We start from the raw sequence: 19,873 nt of genomic DNA, 5'->3' as shown, positions 1-19,873 counted from the left end.
TCTGAGAGGGAGGGGAGGTCTGCGCTTAAAGCGTTAAATTCTGAGGGGGAGGGGGAGTGTGTGACTAGGCAGTAATTTCCAAGGGGAGAGGGGGTCAAGATGTGATGTCATTCATACCTCTGTCTTGGAGAGTAACTGCAATAGCCCAATGAAGACGTGGCCGTGGAGAGTGGGCGGAGCCCGGCCAGCCCATCAGAACCGACGTCAGGTGCGGACTCCAACCCAACTCACGGAGATTTAATGGAATAAAGGGTAGGAATAAAAGGCCTTCCAAGCACGAGCTCATCCGCGAAACGAAAAGAAACACACGCAGTAAGGCAGTGACTCTGCGACGCTTGCTGCGCTGTGACGGGCGAGATAATTCAATGGCGATGTGCATGCTCTGTTCGTTGCAAAAACCTCTTGAGTTCGCTGTGTGCGCGTGTGCTCGGCAGTGCGACGAATTCAACTACTTAACTGGTTCGCTACACTCCATTTGGACTTGTAGGATAGTCCATGTGCTCTATTAATTAAAATAGTCTATCTTTTTCTCTTCTGTACATATCTTTTCTTTACTGCCTGCAAGCACACACATAAATTAATATACATTCTGATTCATACATACATTAGTTAATGGTCAGGTGACATAATACGTTACCACTGATTAGCTGAATTAGGGGCCGGTCATTACTAAGTGTCTGGGGGATGGAAACTTTGCTGTGGGGGAGATAGGTTTGAAATTCAGTGATTTACAGGGATCGGTAGCATTTGCATGGGTCATCTTCTGTCCGGCGGAGGATCATAATTTTGAGGGTTTTTATCTGTATACTATAGAATTGTATGCAAGAACAGTAGCTTTATTTCTAAAGGATTTGCACACTTGCATTGCTGAAAGCGGCATGCAATTCTTGCTTTACTTGTTTTGTCAGTGGGTTGAATATAGCTATAGGCCGGACTTGAACCCTAAAATCGAAACAGGCTACTTTTCATTGTACATACCTATTAGACTATCTACACTGCATGTATATGCACATGTATGAGAGGTCATCTAGAGCTAAACGACAGACAGGGGGGCCAAAAGTTTTTGCAGGCATATTTTGCAGGGACACCTAGCAAACAATGCGGGCCTCGAAATATTTTGCCATCCCCATTAATAATGACTGAATTCTTAGGTAAAAGAAATGCACCCAAGCTTATCTTTTCTAGAGAGATGAGAGCACATTGCCAGCACGAGGTCCGACTCGTGTATTTTGAGCGAGAAAAGGACTGACTCCATGAATACAAGTCTACCCATGCAGAGTACTCTGAGTTTACCAGGTAGACAATGTACTATCTAGCGGTGTGAACGCAACATCGGGATAGCAATGGTAATTTCAATTAATTAAAGTCCCGGATTAGTCTCGCGTAGCGGGGAGGGTCTGGCTACGCGAGACTACTAGATGATGTCTACTGTAGTCGTACTCCCGTAAGTCTGCTGTTGAAATAATGTGTTTTTATCAGACATACGCACTTCCGTTTGTGAGCATTCCACTTCCGGATACATAGTAATAACCATGTTCACGCTCTCTAGAGCAATTTGACATGTAAAAAGACAATCAAAAAGTCAAGCAGCGACTCAAACATTCAAAGGCGCGTGGCGGCATTAGAATAAACAGCGTCGTATCTAGCCGTATTGACATCCTCATACAGCTGATCCTCCATACCATCCTCTGGAGAACGCATCTCTAGATACTCGGGCTGAGAGTCATATCTCACTGCGGTGTACTCGTTTTCAGCAAAGCTCGTAACCGGTGGCGTTAGCGGTGCGCTAGATGTCCTCCTAGTGTCGTCCAGACTCTCATATTCGACGTCTTCTTCATCTTGATGTGACTTTTGGTATAACGGATTGGCATAATTTTCGATGACATTCGTTTCGCGAACAGACCTAGCACTTCTTTCGTTAGAAAACAAAATTTACATTAAAAATTTGATTACATGACGTTTGCAGTATAAGAAATTACTTTAGCGGAGTTGCCGTTTCGTTGCTATTTCTGCTTCCTTTCTTTGTTCTCCGGGCTCTTACGACAAGAACAAGGATTATCACAATGGCAGTGATCACTACAACACCACCGACGGACCCTCCAACGACAACCGGAAGCGATACACCTGAAACATTCAAACCAATCCTTAGCACTCGTGTTCTACTTCAATAAAACGTGCCGAATCTAAATATATATTAATATATCATATCATCAACAAAAACGACGTCGCTCTACAGTGTGTGACTTCAAATGTACGTGGGGTCACCCTTACCCGACTCTGAACTTTGCGATGGCAGCGGGCACCGACCGGAGGAGGAACACTGGACGGTAACTTGGACAGAAGCGGTGCTGGATAAAGACGGCTGACCGTCATCATGTGCTACAACCGTCAACAGGTATCGCTCGGATGCGCTGGAATCGAGAGACCGACTGAGAATGACGAAACCAGATGAAGTCACACTTATTGGTTGATCGGCGTCTCCCACTACCAAATCATATGTGACCATAGAATTGGAACCTGTAAAACATGTTAGTATACAAAAGTGAGTAGAAAGTATAGAATAAGTTAATACCAGAATCTGCATCGGTTGCCGATACAGTGATGATGGTCGTGCCAACGGGATCGTCAATAGAGATCGTGCCGGTATATTGTTGACTCGTAAATTGTGGACGATTGTCATTGGTGTCGTCGAGTGAGACGATGACGGCGGTTTCGGCTGTGCGCAAGCGCGTCCCCGCTAGAGATGCAATCACGGTAAGATGAATTTCTTTCACGTTCTCGTAGTCGAGCAGAGATGAGTCGGATACTTGAATGTGGCCATTGTCGGTGATGTTGAATGCCTCCACACGTTTCGTTGTCGGTGATGACCGTTGATCGGTCAGTCTGTATGATACCGCGCCACTTGACTTGTCATTAACGAGAGCTTCCACGTGTAGTACCAAATTGCCATTTGGTAAATTTTCTGATATTTCCGCACGGTATAATCGGTCCATAAAGAAGGGATGAGAGAAGACGACCGCCTCCACCACAACACGAATTGACGTTTCACTAAACAAACGTGCATCTGCGCTATCAAAAGCTTTAATAACGATTTCATAAAACGGAGTCGTTTGGAAGTTCAGCAATTCTCCTCTCGCTAATGTCAAATCAACACCTCCATTCGATTGACTGACAACAAACACACTACTGGCGTTCTGTTGAGTTTTTGAAGTGACAGTGTATGAAACAGGACCTCCAACGGAGTCTACGTCTGTAGCCGTGAGAGATAAAAGTCTCCTTCCTCCCGCTGCGTCTTCTCGGACATAGACAGTGTAGCGAGAAAAGGAAAATCGAGGTGGATTGTCGTTCACATCTTGAACGTTTATCGATAAAGAAGCGACAGCATATGCTCCCGGTATCTGGTCAGTCTTAGCAACAACGCTCACGTTGTAGTTTTTAACTCCTTCGTAGTTGAGTGGCTTGGAGACCGTTAATATTCCGGTTGTAGGATTGATGTCAATGGGAAGATGATAAGCGTCGAACAATTCATATTTCACATTACTGACGTTGGTCACTAGCTGCAGAGATGGATTCGTTAAAACAACGGTTCCCTTAGTCACATCTTCATGCAGCGCAGAAGATACCATTAAATGTCTAAATTGAAACCTCTGCGTGACGACGACGGCTGCAGAGTAGCTGCATGACTTGGGCCGTGTTCCCGAGTCCCGTACGTTTACTTGAAAAAATGCATCATAGTAGACTGAGCTACTTCCAGAAGGCTGAGCAAGAGAGGACGTGACTTCTACATAGACCACACCATTTCTCTCAACGAGTCTGAAAGGAGACACATTATTGAGGAATGTTGATCTAAAATTGGAAATGTAGGAGCTCAGTTGTCCATCACTTCCATTGTCAGGGTCGAAAGCCCGCAGTTCGAATACAATTGTACCCACAGCAACATCATGAGGCAATGAAGTAGCCACACTTGAAGGATTACAAACAGGAGCTGTGTTAGTAGAATGGACGCGAACGTTAATGATGGCTTTATTGTTGCATTGTGGACTTCCTTGATCAGAAGCAACGACAGTCAAACTGTAAGCTTCGGCAGTCAGCATCCCCTCAGTTGTTATCTCACCAGACTGAGAATCGATTGAGAAATCTTTGTTCCCAATGAGTGAAAATGTCACATTGCCGTCGGAAGTGTCCTTACCGTCCAAGTCAGTTGCTGTCAAATTCACAACAGAAGTACTAGGCAAAGCCAATTCAGACACAATAATCGTATTAGGAAATTCACTAAACGTCGGACAATATTGGTTGGGTGGAAAGATAGAAGCTTTCAGTTTTACTGAAGAAGCAAGAGAAGGTACCCCGCCATCCGTTGCAGTCAGCGTGAAAACGAGTAATGTTCCTTGCCGGTCACTGACCGACTTGGCTGTCTTGACGTGTCCCGTGTTGCGGTCAACTTTGAAGTAGGAATGATCATTGTTGGAGCTCATGATTGTGTAAGTAAGACGACCGTTCTTTCCCGAGTCTTTGTCTGTAGCTGATTTTGTTAAGACGGGAGTTCCCACTAGAGAATCACTAGCCACTGTAACGACGATAACAGACTCTGTAAATACCGGTGGGTTGATGTTTGGCCCAGCCAAAATGCTACAGTCGCTGCCATCATATTGAACTGCACATAAACACGTATCTGGGCCGATGCAAGTTCCCTGAGTCAAACTGGTACAGTTTCTAACTCCAGAACAGTCGGGCACGTCACACGCTGCACTGCTCCACTTGCTGTCACACGTACATTTGTCCAGTGACACACAACGACCACGACCTTCACAATATACAATATACCAGAATTTAGTATAAAACGCGCTCAAAATAATAGAGTAGACTGACCCGAACAGAATCGATGTCGTTCGCACGAATAACTGCTACAATCATCTCCCGTATATCCATAATCACACTGACACAGATCCACTTCGATACACTTGCCGTGACCAGAGCAATCATTTCTGCCTGCGCATGACGACTCGCTGCAGTTTCGTCCTTTATAACCTGGAAAACATCTACACACATCCACTCCGTTCTGTGAGACACACAAACCGTTAGAAGAACAATCATTGAGTCGAGGGCAGCGGTCAGGAACAGAACAGTCGTCTCGTGTATAACCATTATAGCAACTACAAACTCCAGGAGATGTACAGTCTCCGTTTCCAGAACAATCGTTTAAACTAGTGCAAAGGGGAAGAGCACAACTTCTACCACCCCAACCGACGTCACAGTGACAAACATCAAAACCAACACATGAACCATGACCTATCACATATCACACGGAGATATTTTAGTGTATCAACAACAAATCAATAGTCAGGTACAGTACTGTTACCGCTGCAGTATCCGTTCGCTTCACACGAGAAGACGCTACAGTTGCTTCCTGCCCATCCAACATCACACTTGCACTTGTCATGATCAACACACACTCCATGATCAGAACATTCATTCACGTTAAGACACACAGCTCTCTCGTTGCACGTGATCCCTGTGAATCCTGGTGTGCACTCACACACATCTTTGGCCTTGCACAGACCATGTAAAGGACTCGTGCAGTTTTCAACTCCATAGCAAGTTGCTGTAGACAATTCCTGCTTACAACCGGTGATCAATATATCAATTTGTGCTAAATACCTGGAATATCACAGTGAGGTCCGTCCCAACCAAAATGACATTGACAGAAGCCAGACACACACTCACCATTTCTACTACAGTTGGCACATGATCCTACACGTAATACAATCAGTATTGTAAATCAAAAATAGTATTGTACAGTTTAATGTATTATATTGTTTTGTCATAACTACCTGTACTACAGTCATCTCCAAACCATCCGGCCAGACACACACAAGAATCATTGACACAGCGACCTTTGCCAGAACATTGAGTTGGACACCCTGCCAAACAAACCCATTCTTACTGTCGTGGTATAAACTGACAGTGAAAGCCTTTCCTCACCAATCTGGAATGTTTCTTGTTCTGCCAGTGATGTATCATTAGTCACTGCAACATCGAAAACGCACTCGTCAAGCCTCACTCCACTCAGTCCAAGTTGAGAGCACACAGATCGTGCCATCTGCAGAAATACCACAGCAAAACTCAATAACAAAATTAAGTCTCGCCTTCAACAAAACATTCTAACCGTGATGATAGTAGAATCCAATTGCAAGTCATTGATATTATAAGCAGGAACAAAGTTGGGATCAGTGTACGTAATGTCCAATTTGTCATCCTTGTAGAAGTTGGAGTGATTCCATGACCACGTGCCATTTAAACCAGAACCACTAAACGTTGTATCGATTCGCCCTAAAAATACAAACCCAGTCTGTTAGATTCTTGATGTGTCACAGTCTTTCATATTTATAATAACTAACATGATTTGGCAAAGTCAAGTATGTTTGTTCTGCTGTATAAAAGTCCATTGGATCCCACCAGATCATTGCTCATATCTCCGTCCATATATCCGCACAAACCTTCAGTTGAGCGTTTGAACGAGGCAGTCGGTGAGAATAGTATGTTGATGAATTGACGCTGCATGCCAGGACTGTAACGCACATCGATAGTCACAGAGACACCACTGGCATACTGAAACGCAATCAGAGCTACACTACTGCCACTATTGTCATTGCTGCTTTCCATGCTACCATTACTGAACAGAACGGCTTCAACGTGCACTTGCTCATTATCCAAATCCAACATCAAGCCATTAGTCAAAACAACCAAGACGCCATTGATTCTACAAAAATTAAACAAGAACATTTAATAACCTGTATCCGCAACTACTAACATTACTCAACTTAACCTAAGAAATGGTAGATCAGTAGAACTTGCTTGAGTAGGAGTTGTAATAGTGACTACACTAAAACCTGCTTTCACAGCTACAGCTCCGATGAGAGAGGCGCGTTGATACTTAAAGAATCGTGTCGACATGCCAAAGTCGTTACGTTTGCTCTTGCAATACCAAAACTCTCCAATATCAAAGAAGTCGTAACTAATACCTACAATACATTAAATATTAGAAACTAGAACATGTAGGGTTGTTCACATTCATACCGTCTAGTGTTTGTAAATGAGGATCTCCACCACCTGGTCGAGGGCGGGCTATGTGACATCCAGATCCTATCCACTGCTCATCACAAACACAATACGGGTGCCTGTCTGCACTGTCTCCAAATGGAATTGTACAATTGCCGTTATCAGAGCAAACTAATAAAACAAGTAAATAAAAACACAAATTTCATGATAATTAGAGATACTCACATGGCCAAGGACTACAGTCTGGTACATCGCAAAATGGTCCCTTCCAGCCATCAGCACAAACGGGTGGTAATCCTCCTCGTCCTTGCTTTGACTGACAACTACACACACAATCTTGCCAAACTGGTTCCAAACCCTCTGCACAAGTTGGACAGCTAAACCAAAACAATAACCGATGTCTTTATGACAGGGTATATAAACTACAATTCATAACAAAATTACATATCATTGGGACAGTTGCATCCGCTCGGTCCCAGGGTAGAATCTTCACAGTTGTTGCACTTACAAGAGCAATCACACCGCCCATCTGGTCTAATGACACTGGCGCTACCATCATTGCAGGTGCAGCCACACTAGTCGACATAATAAATAATATTCAGTCAAGTGACGAACTTAGTAAATGCGATGCAGTTACCTGGCAAGTGCCGTTTATGCTCAAATCAGCCAATAAAAAGTCTGAGCAACGACATCTACAGCGAATCGTTCCTGTTATATCCTTATCTTCTATTGTACCGGGAGGACAAGGTTGAACACATGAGCACAATGGAGTACCGGCACATGCGCAAGCTTGACACAAGTTGATGGTGCTAAAGCTTTGACAAGGGGCATTCCCAGGGCAATTGCAAGGACAAGATGACAACTGTTGTAAACACAAGCCGGTAACGACGTCTACAAGTTCTGCTGACTTCCATGATTGAAGAGACTTTGAAGACTTGAGGTAGCGCAAGTCTAGAGTACTTGAAGCACCCACCTCTTCAATCCCTGCCAGGATATCTACGCCCAGTTTCTACAGAAGTGCCATACTAAAGTAAATCAAAACGCCCTGATCAGTACAAATCATCAACTCACTTGATCAAATTCACAGCCGTCTGTGCATTCGCTTGCTTTCCATTGACCCACCAGTTTTGGTTGAAAGTCTGCACTGAATGAAGATGATACAGAAGAGGCAATGAAACTTGATCCAATTTTACTCGCAATGAAAACAGGGACAAGAGTATCAATGTAGTCAGGCAATGTATAGGTAAGTGGCCATTCTATTCCAAGAGAAGGAACTAATGCTGCCGTAAATGAAGCAGATCGACCTGTAGCTTGGCTGCTAGAGGTAAATGTTCCTGAAGGCAGCTCTTGATGAGCTTTCATATTTACCTAATATTAACCAACCTATTGAATAGGACACGCCAAATACATTAACCTCAAATTGGAAGACTCACCGTTTTGTCGTATTCATACCCAATGTTTGTACGCCACTGTATGCCCACCTGCAATATCCCGGTGGATTCATATTCCTGAGTGAATGCAAATTGAGCAGAACTAGCCAGCTACAAGACAGGGATATCGATATTTGTTATACGTAGGCCATCAGCAAGCAAAATGCAAGATTGAATTCTTACTGCATAATCAATAGCAAATGAAAAGTTGGCAGAGAATAGAAGACGACCGGGAATGCAGATGGGACCCACGTCTATACAGAATGATGACGACTGGTGCCAAGCAGGAGTCGCCTCTATTCCTACCGGCCCAACAAAGTTACTTGAACTAAACACAAATGATTGTTTACAATAGCTGCATGCTGTGAGACTGATATGTACAAGTTACCCTGTTGAGTCAACATTGACTTTTGTCTTGGTGCCCAGCACTGCCTCACCGCTAAACTGAAAACCAATCTTAGACAGGAAAGGACTAGTGTGATTGCTTCTCAGAGTCATCACAAGGTCGGGGGCATAAGCAACTTTTAGCTCAGCTTGCAAATCGCCTACAGTAGAAATCTGTAAAATAAACAAATTGTCTATTGAATGCTACTGTGGATAATACGTGGCATACATACTTGAGACTGGATGATTTGATGAAGAACAAATGGTGTTGTTCCTGTTTTATTGCACCAAGTCTTTGCAATTGTCCCTTTTGGGTCAGAGTCAAATTCATCAATTGGGCCGATGTCAAGACCATCAACATTAACAAGACCTCCTCCAATCACAACAGGTCCCAACCCTCCACCAATAACAACACCGAGATCCTCGTCTGGTCGACATGCAGGTCTTCCTATACCGCTTGTTGAATCCAGTTCAATGTATGTCAGAGTACCATCTAAAGAGTCAAAGTAGCTCTTGACATAACCAGCTAATGGACCACTTGGACGGCCAACCACAGCATCACCAACAGAAATGTCTAAACTAGAAGGTAAATAGTCTTTGTAGATCAACAAACCCAACGTTCCATCACCACCAAGTCCAGTTATTGATGGAGTGACAGATGTAGAAGAAGAGCCAGTAGTTGTGATGTCAGACTTGACTTGTACAGGAGCTCTTGATTGAGTGCAATCAGCTAGAGTTGTGTGAACAAATGTGTGACCACCAGACGAGGTTACAGACTGCACAATTTCTATAAATCCTGAGCTCTGTATACTTACAATCCCTTCACCATTGTCAAGTGCAAGAGTAGCAGCCGATTGTTTGGGTAGCACAATCATGTATGTTCCACTGCTATAGTCTCCAACACATTTGTAGATGGCAACATTTGTTGGAACAACATATGTAATTGGTGCGCCTTCAAGAGAAGGAGTGCTGGCACTGATGATGTTCTGTAGAGCATCCGGTTCAGGAAGATGCTCTATGGCTGATTTATGAATGAGACTTCTTAGTTGCACTTGTTCGGTGAAGTCAGCATACTTGATGACGTCTTCCAATGATGCAGGAATAGTCTTGATAATTTGGTAAGTACCAATAGACGACACAGCAATAACCTTGTCTAAAATTCCTCCACTTTGAGAGCTCGCCAGAATGCGTCCAGGGACCAATTGTATTGGTGGTTTGGTGAAAAACAGAGCTTCGTTTGTATCACTACCTGTTGCAGTCATTTTTGCCAGCATTCTGAAAATCACTTGATTTGGCTGAACAACTCTGATATCTGAAAAGAGGTCAACGGAAGAGCGTCGATCAATGTGAGGTTTACCAGCATGACGTTTCACTGGCTGAAAATTATTAGATGACGGAAATGGAAGGTGACTGGGGATTTTGGGACCTTGTGAACCTTGGCCATAGTCAGGTGTAACTCGACCATACGGGCAGCGATCTTCATCCCAGCTGCGACATGCACTCTAAATTAATAACAATATACACTAACCGTTATAGCAATACTACAAGTCATCTTACAGCATTTTGATAATAACAGTTTTCAATGTCATGACAATGTTGGCAAGTTTCATTGCTAGTTGTTGGTACAGAGGAATCACATGAAGCATCACAGCCAATATTCTGTAAACATCAACTACATCACAACCTCTCTCAAACACAAACACTGAATTCTCACTCTGATTCTAGGTGAACACTGAGTGCTGCTGACAGGAGAATAACATGCGTAATAAAACCAGCTAGCACATAGCTGCTTGTCAGGTTTATCAGACAGACCAGGAATGCACTCTTGTTGTTCATCACACCATCCACAGCCTGGCTGACGACTGCAGGCATGACAAGTTGTGTACAAGTTGCAGTAAGTAGTTGTACAAGCCCGACCCTTAATGTTAAAAACTTACACACAATCATTGCACAAGAACGGAAACAGCACTTACTCTCCATCCAACCCTGCAACGGCACTGATTGGGTCCAACACAATTACCATATCCAGAGCAGCTGTTCACATCATTACAGTGAAATTCACTACAGTCATCACTTCTCCAGCCTCGATTGCACAAACAACTCAGAGTCTGTCTGTCACATGATCCATGCTGCAAACAACCATTTGGACAATCACCTATGCAGTAAACCGATTCTCTGTTAGGTTTCGTCTGTTGTATGTGGTTCTTCTTGTATGTCCATGCACTCAGTACATTGCAACAATACAATTAACAGAATGAAAGTTGGCAAGAAATGAACTCAGACAAGCAAACACAGCCGCTCAAATTAATTAGGAATGGACCACTAGTATTTGCTATAAAAATCAACAAAAAATACTTATCACTCACTTGATGCATCTTGCTTGCAAATAAAAGGAAGAGGCAAAGAACAGTCAGAAGATTGCCAACCAGTGGTATCCAGTTTTAGACATTGTCCAGTAGTTGCTACAATTCCTCCATCAGCCCACGAAGTGTAGTCAACTGGACTGAAATCTGTCCATTGCCAGGTGTCGTTTGCTGCACTAAAGAGCCCCAACCAGAAACCCGGGCTGGTCAGACCATACGGTATTGGTGAGACGTTTTGCAAAAACCCATCTACAGAAATAGAATGGGTGCTAGCCAACTGAGAACTGAGATCCTGCAATACAAAAAAAAGATAAATGATCACAACCTAATCTAATAGCAACTGGAGGATTATCACCTGGCAGTAAGTATTAGCCAAGTGCCAACTTTGAGCGCCACCCACATACAAGTAGCAGCTGGAATTATACTCAACCCAGCCGAATGGACAAGCTGCAAACACAAAAATGACATCACATGTCACATCAGTTTTTAATCTCCAGCCTCAGTAAAACTTGATACCTGATTGAGCCACCCAAGGATTGCTACTGTCAATGGGCTTAATATCTACAAATGCTGAGCTCGATACATCATTCTTATCTCGAACTATTGCTTCAGCTTGTGTCAAGTATGGTGTGCCCCACCAGTTATTTCTAGCATCATGGTGACCTTGTCCTCTATCCGTTCCAGACACAAACTCGTACAGATTGGATGGATTGCTAAACAAATTTTGCATGTACTGAGGACCGATTCCATCAGCATACACACTCCAACGATAGTTTGGCTTCTGTCCAATGTTGAGGTATAGAGTATTGTCTACACACTGCTGTCCACCAGCAGACGACCGCGAACCTACAACCCATCTTATAACGTGACGACTGGTATCATTGAAAAACGTATTGTTAACCACATTGGCAGCAACATTATCAATTGAAAGTGTGTCATATTGAATTCCAGCTGAATTATGACTGATTCTGTTGCCAACTACGTGCACTAAAGGACCAGACGTACCGCTACTTCCAGATACACTGACTGTAGGACCTGCCGTGTTCTGTTCAATGTCATTATCAAACAGATAGACATTGCTCTTATGAACATCAGAGTCGAGCTTCAAACTCACTGCTCCTCCTTTGTTTTTCCAAAAGGCATTGTTCTGTACGATGACATTTGATCGATCAATCTGCATTGCAATACCAGCAGACCGAGAGCCATACGTGGCAGTGGTAAACTGTCCGTTTTGTGAGATGAAATTTCGTTGGATATCAAACGTATGCACATTAGAACCATAGTTGGAAATTCCCTTGCTTGTTGTATTGATATCAATGCCGTTCCAGTTGTTATCGGTCACAATAGAATTCAGAAGTGTTACGTCAAATCGTTCATAACTGCTCAAGCTAGAGTTTATGACCAATCCGGACAGTGAGTTGTCAGTCAAAGACAAACCGGTGAAGTAATGAGACGTAACGTTTGACAAACCTAATCAGCAATACTAGTTGCAAAAGTTAAACTCAAAGACCAACTACAGTAATGCAACCAGAAGCAATTAAATGAGTAAATCAAGAATACAGATAAGCAAAAAATAAGAGACATGGACAAATGACTACATGCAGTAAAACAACAGAATGTAGGTGAAGGAGATACAACATTGAGTTACTTGCCTGTCTTATGTCGCTGTATGTATGCTAGAAAATAGTTTTGACCAAGCTCATAGGTATAGTCGTATAAGTATGCTGACACTAGCACCCTCACAGATGATCCTACTGATGCAGTGTAATGAAGAGGAAAGTTAGATGGAACTGCCCTCCTTCTGTATACATCTTTGCCATCCACAGTCACATATGAACTTGTTTCTCTAAGTTTGATAGCCAGTATGTGTACAGATACAACATGATGTGCATCAGATTGAATAGATGCAGTACACGTGCGATATCCTCCATTTCTCTGTATAGGATCAGCATTGAATCTCAGATAAAAAGGCATTGAAGTCGATAATTGAATGCTGTTATATGAGCAAATGTCAACAATATGACTTGATGGTACAGGTATGTTCCACAATCTCTGTAGTAGGCTATCTACTGACAGTGACAACCCGTGATTAGAGTTCTCTTTGCTTGTTAGTCCTCTTACTGAGCTAGCAGGTGTATTGACCAGTCGAACACCACTACCATCATTTCTTGAAATGTGACAATTGGACAGTTGGACTGATGGTGAGTTTGTCACTGTTAATCCAGTCCACGAGCTGTCAGTGACACGTACCTTAGAAAAATATACTTCCCTTCCCACTACATAAATAGCAGAAGTTTGCTCTCCATTGGCTATTCCTGCTCTTTCAATTAATACGTTCCTCATAGTCGATATCTCCTGACCACTGCCTGCAAATCGCAATCCAGTCCAATGCAATAAAGGCAAATCTCTGCTTGCAGAAGTGAACCCTGTGTCTCTACACCTTGCCACTAGCTGTCCATATGGGCAGTTAGACAGTTGTAAGACATAGTTTGTGCATTGTCTCAAAGAAGCTTCATTTCCCCTACAAAGTACATGTCCCAACCAGGCTGGATTACTAGACAATCCAAATGATGGATCTGAGAAGGGAAATCGATAGTTTGCATAATGACCAAGTTCACGGCAGACAACTTGAGTATTGTAGTAGTCATGATTAGTCCGATAATACCTTCCATTGGGGTTCTGAACAACACATATGGGGCCCCATGTTCCATTGTGAAACAGTTCGACTCTGCCCTCAAGCGATGTCAGTCCACCTACTATTCGAATGCTTCCTTCTTCCTCCACTAAACCAAAAAAGCTGTCATCTGTCATTCTAATAGACTTGGCATCAGTTCCATTGGCTACCAATCGTCCTTCTACCAGGATGCCAGTATTATGACTAAACCGCAGTTCAACTCCTGCCTCAATGGTGAGCTTCCTCCCAGGTAACACAGATATATCGCCAGTTACAACATATGGGCTACCAGATAAAGGAATAACTGTGTCTGCCAATACTCGTCCTCTTATGATACTATTGAGACGAATAATATCAGTAGAACGAGAAATAGTTGACGAGACTGGAAGCCCAACTGCAGATGTTAAATATGGAAAGAAATCTGCTGATGCCAAGCGAGAACAGTAGCCAAAGTCATGAATTCGATCCCGAATTCTATTTTCATTTACAGTACCCCAGTAGTTGTAGCTAACATCTATCGTGTGATCAGTAGAACTTTGTACAGGAAGCTCAACTCCTAACTCAAACAGAGACTCGGGATTATCAAAAACATTGTCTCTCATCAAAACTTTATTTGACATTCCAACTACCAAAACGGCAGATCGATTATCCAATGGTATTGTATCTGTTTCGTTGATGTAGTTATTTGACAATTCATTACTGCTGAAAACGACAGGAAATGAAGTAAAGTTGAGCAACGCTAGTCTCACTACATACTTGCCACCGTTCCACTTAAAAGTGTTACTTGTTATATTCAGTGCTTCAACTCTTCCCTCCACTAAAACAGATCCTCCAGTCCGGCTTGCATGATGATGAAACTGATTAGCAGTAATCAACCCATACCAGTCACCTCGTTTGTCTAGTCTCAATGCTGTGCCATTATTGGCATTAAACACATTTTCAGTAAAATTCAATGCGTAATGCAAACCTCTCTGATTGTATGAGTAAGCCAGCAAGCCATCATTGTTGTATTCAAATAGATTATTTGAAACTTCCCATGGACACTTATTCTGTGTATTCCAGGAGCTACTTCCACCTGCACTGATATACAATCCCTCTCTGTTTGAACCTACTATTACATTTCCTAAAACTTGAATGCCACATTTGTCATAAGAGTAATAGTAAGGACGTATAAACATTCCCTGAGAGTTGTTTGTAAGTTGATTATCTATGAATTTCATTTGTTTTCGACCATACGAATGATAAACTCCAGTGCTTCTTGAATTGATCACCCGACATTTAGAAACGGTCATCAAGCCATATTGTGACGACACATAAATACCATGCTGAGCAGAGTCAACAATGGTGACGTTGTGTATCACAGTGTCATCATAGAGTGAGCCAATGTAAACACCATACCCACTAGAAGTTACAGCACTATTCACAATGTGAACAAACGGTTCTCCAGGAGCAGATGACAGAGCTTCTATGTGTAAACTAAACCCAGGAGCACCAGTCTTTCCTCCAGTTGTGACCTCTACAAAAATAACATTTCCAGAAGAAAGATATGGATCATTCAGTGACGAACGGTAGCCACTAAATGACAGCCATGAAGGGCTAGAAGATAATGGTCCATTTCTCAAAGTGAGACGATCATCATTATATAGTCTCATCGTCACCAATCGAACAGAAAGAATTGTGTTAGGAGGACCATAGAGAACAACAGAACAAGTGATTCCAGGTAAGTGTTCATCTTGAGACATGCCAATATAAGCTCCATCTTCAGGATCTATGGATATGTTGTGTACATCTGAGCAAATAGACTGAAAGTCTGTGTTGCCATTCAGGGATGAACTGTAACGATATACTCGAATGCCATAGCCAGTCACATTATGAACTGTTATTGCATCAATGGTCAAGTTTTTCCCTCTTGGTCTTCTAACAGATACACCATCTCCCCTGCTGTTCACAACTGTCAAACCGGTAATTCTAGCCTCTTCATGCAAATAGCTAACTTCCATTCCTGTAGAAGCACAATCTCTTATTGTTACACCAATTGTCTCTGGAGGTCTAAAGTATGCTTGTATGGCAGGAACAGTCTTGTAGATCCACTGACCGGCACCTATAATCTCAGTATACCTCAGTCGTGACATGGGAACTTGATGTACACCATTAGCTAAAGGAACAGAACTAGTAGGAGCAAAACGAATTCCTGACCAATGGTATCCTGAAGATTGTTGGTATGAATTTGATCTGTAACAAGAGGGATAAGCAACACGAAGGCAGTCTGACTGTGCTGAATAGGAGCTTCTATTAAATGTACAGTCACTGACCACAGAAGCATTGTGAGGACACCAGAAGTTGAGTACAACAGGTTCGCCCAAAGTGGGGTACCAGTAAGTGTTGCTCAAGTAACCACTGTCATAACCAAGTTGCATACAAACAACCCTAGCTAATGCAGACATAGATGTGTAGTCCGGACGCTGTTCAGAGTTCAGACATACTGAGTACCACGTGTCTTCAATGTTCAACTCTAGAATACCACGAGCGCTTGTGCTATAATATCTTCCATCTCTGAACCGCACAATTAACGATCCATTATCATAAGAACTTGAGCTTTGAAAGCGAGTGAATATAACTGGTTGATTGGATAAACCTTTAGTCAACAGTTGACCTTCAACCAGCATTCCCACATTTGGTTGAAATCTCAACTCAGTGCCCGCCTCAATAATCAATACAGCAGCTGGCAATACAGTAACATCACGTGTAACAGTATATGGGCTACGGAAGGCAGCAAGAGTTATATTTTCTGCCAACTGTCCTCCTATTTCATTGTTAGCATTAATGAATGGCGTGTTCATCCTCGGATGAGTAGAATTTGCTACATCAGAAAGTGAAGAAGAAAGTAAGAATGGAAAATATCTGGCAACAGCCAAATTGCTACTGTCATCGAAGTCAAATATTCGCTCTTGAATTTTCACTTCATTAGCTGTACCCCACCAGTTTAGTGTAATATTGATTTGATCCAAAGATGAAATGCTTTCAGCTTGGAGTGCTAGGTCAAACGTAGCATTTGGGTTATAAAACCTGTTGTGGTAAGCAGTCACAAACGTGGTACCCACAATATCAAGAACAGCATGTGGAGTTGACTTTCGAGTGTTTGACACTGTAGATTGCAAAACAGAGCTATCTGATATGTTGTTATTTCTGAATACCACCACAGAACCCAGTTGATAAGAGGAACTAAATGATGCCGAAGTCTGCAGTTTGACGACATACTCTCCTGAATTACGTAAGAACTGGTTTCCATCAATGATGTCCACCCATAGTGGATAATTGGGATTGTAGAATTGAGTTGAAACATACATTGCTCCAGAACAACAACCACCATTATTGTCGATGAAAGTATTCCTTTGTATGTTGCTGGTCACATGACGGCTGCCGTGTGTATAATACAGACCACCCATATTCCTTTCAAACAAGTTGTCAGAGATTTGAACTCGTTTACTTGCAGTTGTGTACGAGTTGTACGCATAAACATATAAGCCTTGATTAGTGACAGTATCTGCAAATGTAGAACGAGTGATTTCTAAGTTTTGGTTAGAAAGCAGAGGCCAATTGTAGATGTATGGTTGTGACCACCAAACATAAACTCCAGTGTAGCGATTTCGCCTGAACTGTGAGTTGTCTATTGAGATATTAGCTTGGCTGTATGTCCTTGCATTCACTCCATAATTGTATCCCTCAATATGCACTTCAGACAAATCTAACAAACTCAGATAAACACCATTAAGGTCCACACCAGAACCTGCTGTTGTGCCATTGATTACTCTTGTAGTTGATACTACCACATCACTAGCAGATCCACTTAACTGAATGCCACTGCTTCTTGCGGCCAACACACGACACCCGTTAATGTGTACAATTCCCAGAGATCCTGCCAAGCGAATTCCTGACAACAAGCTGTTTAAACCATCAACTCCACCGACAAAGCTGTTGTCGATGGAGACTAGACGATCACCTAACACGCAAACAAATTGCACATGAAACAAATACAGTCAGATACAAAATTAATGTCTTACTCAGTTTGTATGGTGCTATATAGGCAAGAATATCTCCTGATATAACGTATCTGTAATCCGTGTCAATATAGAATAGCAACTGATGAGAAGTAAGAGACAAGCTTCCAGATGGAATAGCAGAGCGATACCACCAATACAACACTTGTTGTCCAGTTACACCATCAATTATTCTGATACTGTTTCTGTTTAATTTCAAACGTTGGAAAAAAATTGAGAGTCCATAACCAGGCATTGTTTCAAAACCTCTAATGTAATAGTTTGTTCGAGCACTAGCTTCAGTGAAATTAACATAAAAGCCATCGATCCCAACACTGAATGATTGAACATTGCTTGATGCAGAGCCTTTATAATCCAAAGAATAACTTTGAACCATAGCAACATCAGGGAGATCAAGATTTAGAGGTATCCTAGTGACATCAATACCACTGCCACCACGAACAGTTACCTGGCAACTAATGCATGCAAACTGCCAAGAACACGATCCAGTAATGCCACTACTTGTGCTGTTTTTAATCAATAAACCAACAAATTTGACATTTCCGTGAACTGCATTCAAACGAACTCCAACCTGTCTGCTATGCATAATAGTCACATTGGTGACTGATGGACTGGCAGTCATGATGGTGATTGCCGGCACTTGAAGGTCTGGTTGGGATCGTCTGATAGTATCAATAGCCACACCAGCATTCATGATCTCAACATTTTCAAGTACGCTATTACTGTAGTACTTCCATGCGCTACGTACAACTGTTCCGGTCACACTGTCGTTAGCAAACACAATGCCACCCCAGAATCCAACACTACCTGCTCCACAAACGACGCCCACGTCTTCCGAGTGTTTGCATTTACTGCTGTTCCATTGGTCGGCACGACAGTCTAGCAATGAATTCTCCACACCATCACAATTCACATTGTTTAATCCAATAACACCAGACCCTGAACCAAAGCGTCGTGTGGACGCTTCGATTGGATTTCCAAATCCAAGTTGTCTACAAACAACCTTTGCATTGTCTGTGTTCCAATAATCATCACATACTGTCCCCCAGTTCTGACCATTTAACACCTCAACACGACCTTCTCTTGAATTCTTACCTCCCACCAGACGTATGAGTCCTGTGTCGGTACCAATTGTAGCATTATGGTACATAACAATAGGAGCTTCCTTTGATCCTTTAGCAATGAGTGTGCCATTGACGATCAGACGAACTCTTGCCTGGAAATTGAGGACTACACCAGCCTCTATTGTTACTGTGGCTCCCTTACTCACTACAAGATCTTTGGTGACAGCATATGGTCCATTGATTTGCGTCAAAGTGTAACTCGAAGAGTATTTCCCACCGATACTCGTCTCAGTTCCACTGCACACTATTTGTAGCACTTTACCATACCATAAATGTCTAAAATGTGGCAAGTTTGTTACCTTGACAGAGTACCGCAACTGCTGCAACCCAAACCAGTCGTAGCCTAATCAAAACAAAATACTTAGTCAAATGAGAACGTGCTCACGTGCAGCTACTCAATTCACAAGATGTTCACAGCATCGGACATGTCGCAAAACACACAGCAATTTCAGAGTAAACAATAGCATTTCATGTTCACAAAATAAGATAACAAGCAAGTTATACATTAACCAACTTTGTGGCCGACTTGTCGAGTCCACATTAGTTTAGACAAGTCTAATCACCTTGAAGACTGTTGGTTTGCCATTGCAAATGCTCTACAGCTGCAGCAAACCTGTGAACCTTTGACTAGAGCTGGAGATCACTCCTACAAAAAGATCAATAATAATGAGTAATGATACGCGTGCTCTCCTATTTAGGCAGACAGGTTTCTTACTCACAACGACAACGTTAACTCTGACAGAGCAGAAGGTCACACTTGGAATTAGCTAGCTAAAAGCTA

At 42.5% G+C, this 19,873-nt stretch overlaps 1 protein-coding gene across 1 annotated transcript; it reads right to left on the bottom strand.

Moving 5' to 3' along the window:
* Positions 1–1,451: 1,451 nt before the first annotated feature.
* Positions 1,452–19,519, bottom strand: LOC134192500 (uncharacterized). Its single transcript, XM_062661238.1, has 31 exons — positions 19,497–19,519; positions 19,392–19,435; positions 17,972–19,336; positions 12,889–17,910; positions 11,753–12,706; positions 11,592–11,683; positions 11,340–11,528; positions 10,847–11,002; positions 10,588–10,791; positions 10,431–10,532; positions 9,107–10,375; positions 8,878–9,047; positions 8,673–8,817; positions 8,493–8,600; positions 8,131–8,427; positions 7,697–8,068; positions 7,504–7,634; positions 7,285–7,436; positions 7,078–7,230; positions 6,827–7,022; positions 6,399–6,760; positions 6,167–6,330; positions 5,983–6,100; positions 5,832–5,921; positions 5,659–5,751; positions 5,360–5,602; positions 4,870–5,289; positions 2,573–4,804; positions 2,272–2,517; positions 1,980–2,124; positions 1,452–1,912 (listed from the first exon to the last, which is right to left on the bottom strand). The coding sequence occupies exons 1-31, from the start codon at positions 19,517–19,519 to the stop codon at positions 1,603–1,605; spliced, it is 15,567 nt and encodes a 5,188-aa protein (XP_062517222.1). The 3' UTR covers positions 1,452–1,602.
* Positions 19,520–19,873: the final 354 nt, after the last annotated feature.

This window comes from Corticium candelabrum, chromosome 16, assembly GCF_963422355.1.
Source record: "Corticium candelabrum chromosome 16, ooCorCand1.1, whole genome shotgun sequence".
NCBI classification, from domain to species: domain Eukaryota; kingdom Metazoa; phylum Porifera; class Homoscleromorpha; order Homosclerophorida; family Plakinidae; genus Corticium; species Corticium candelabrum.
This window is presented reverse-complemented; position numbering and strand designations above follow the sequence as displayed.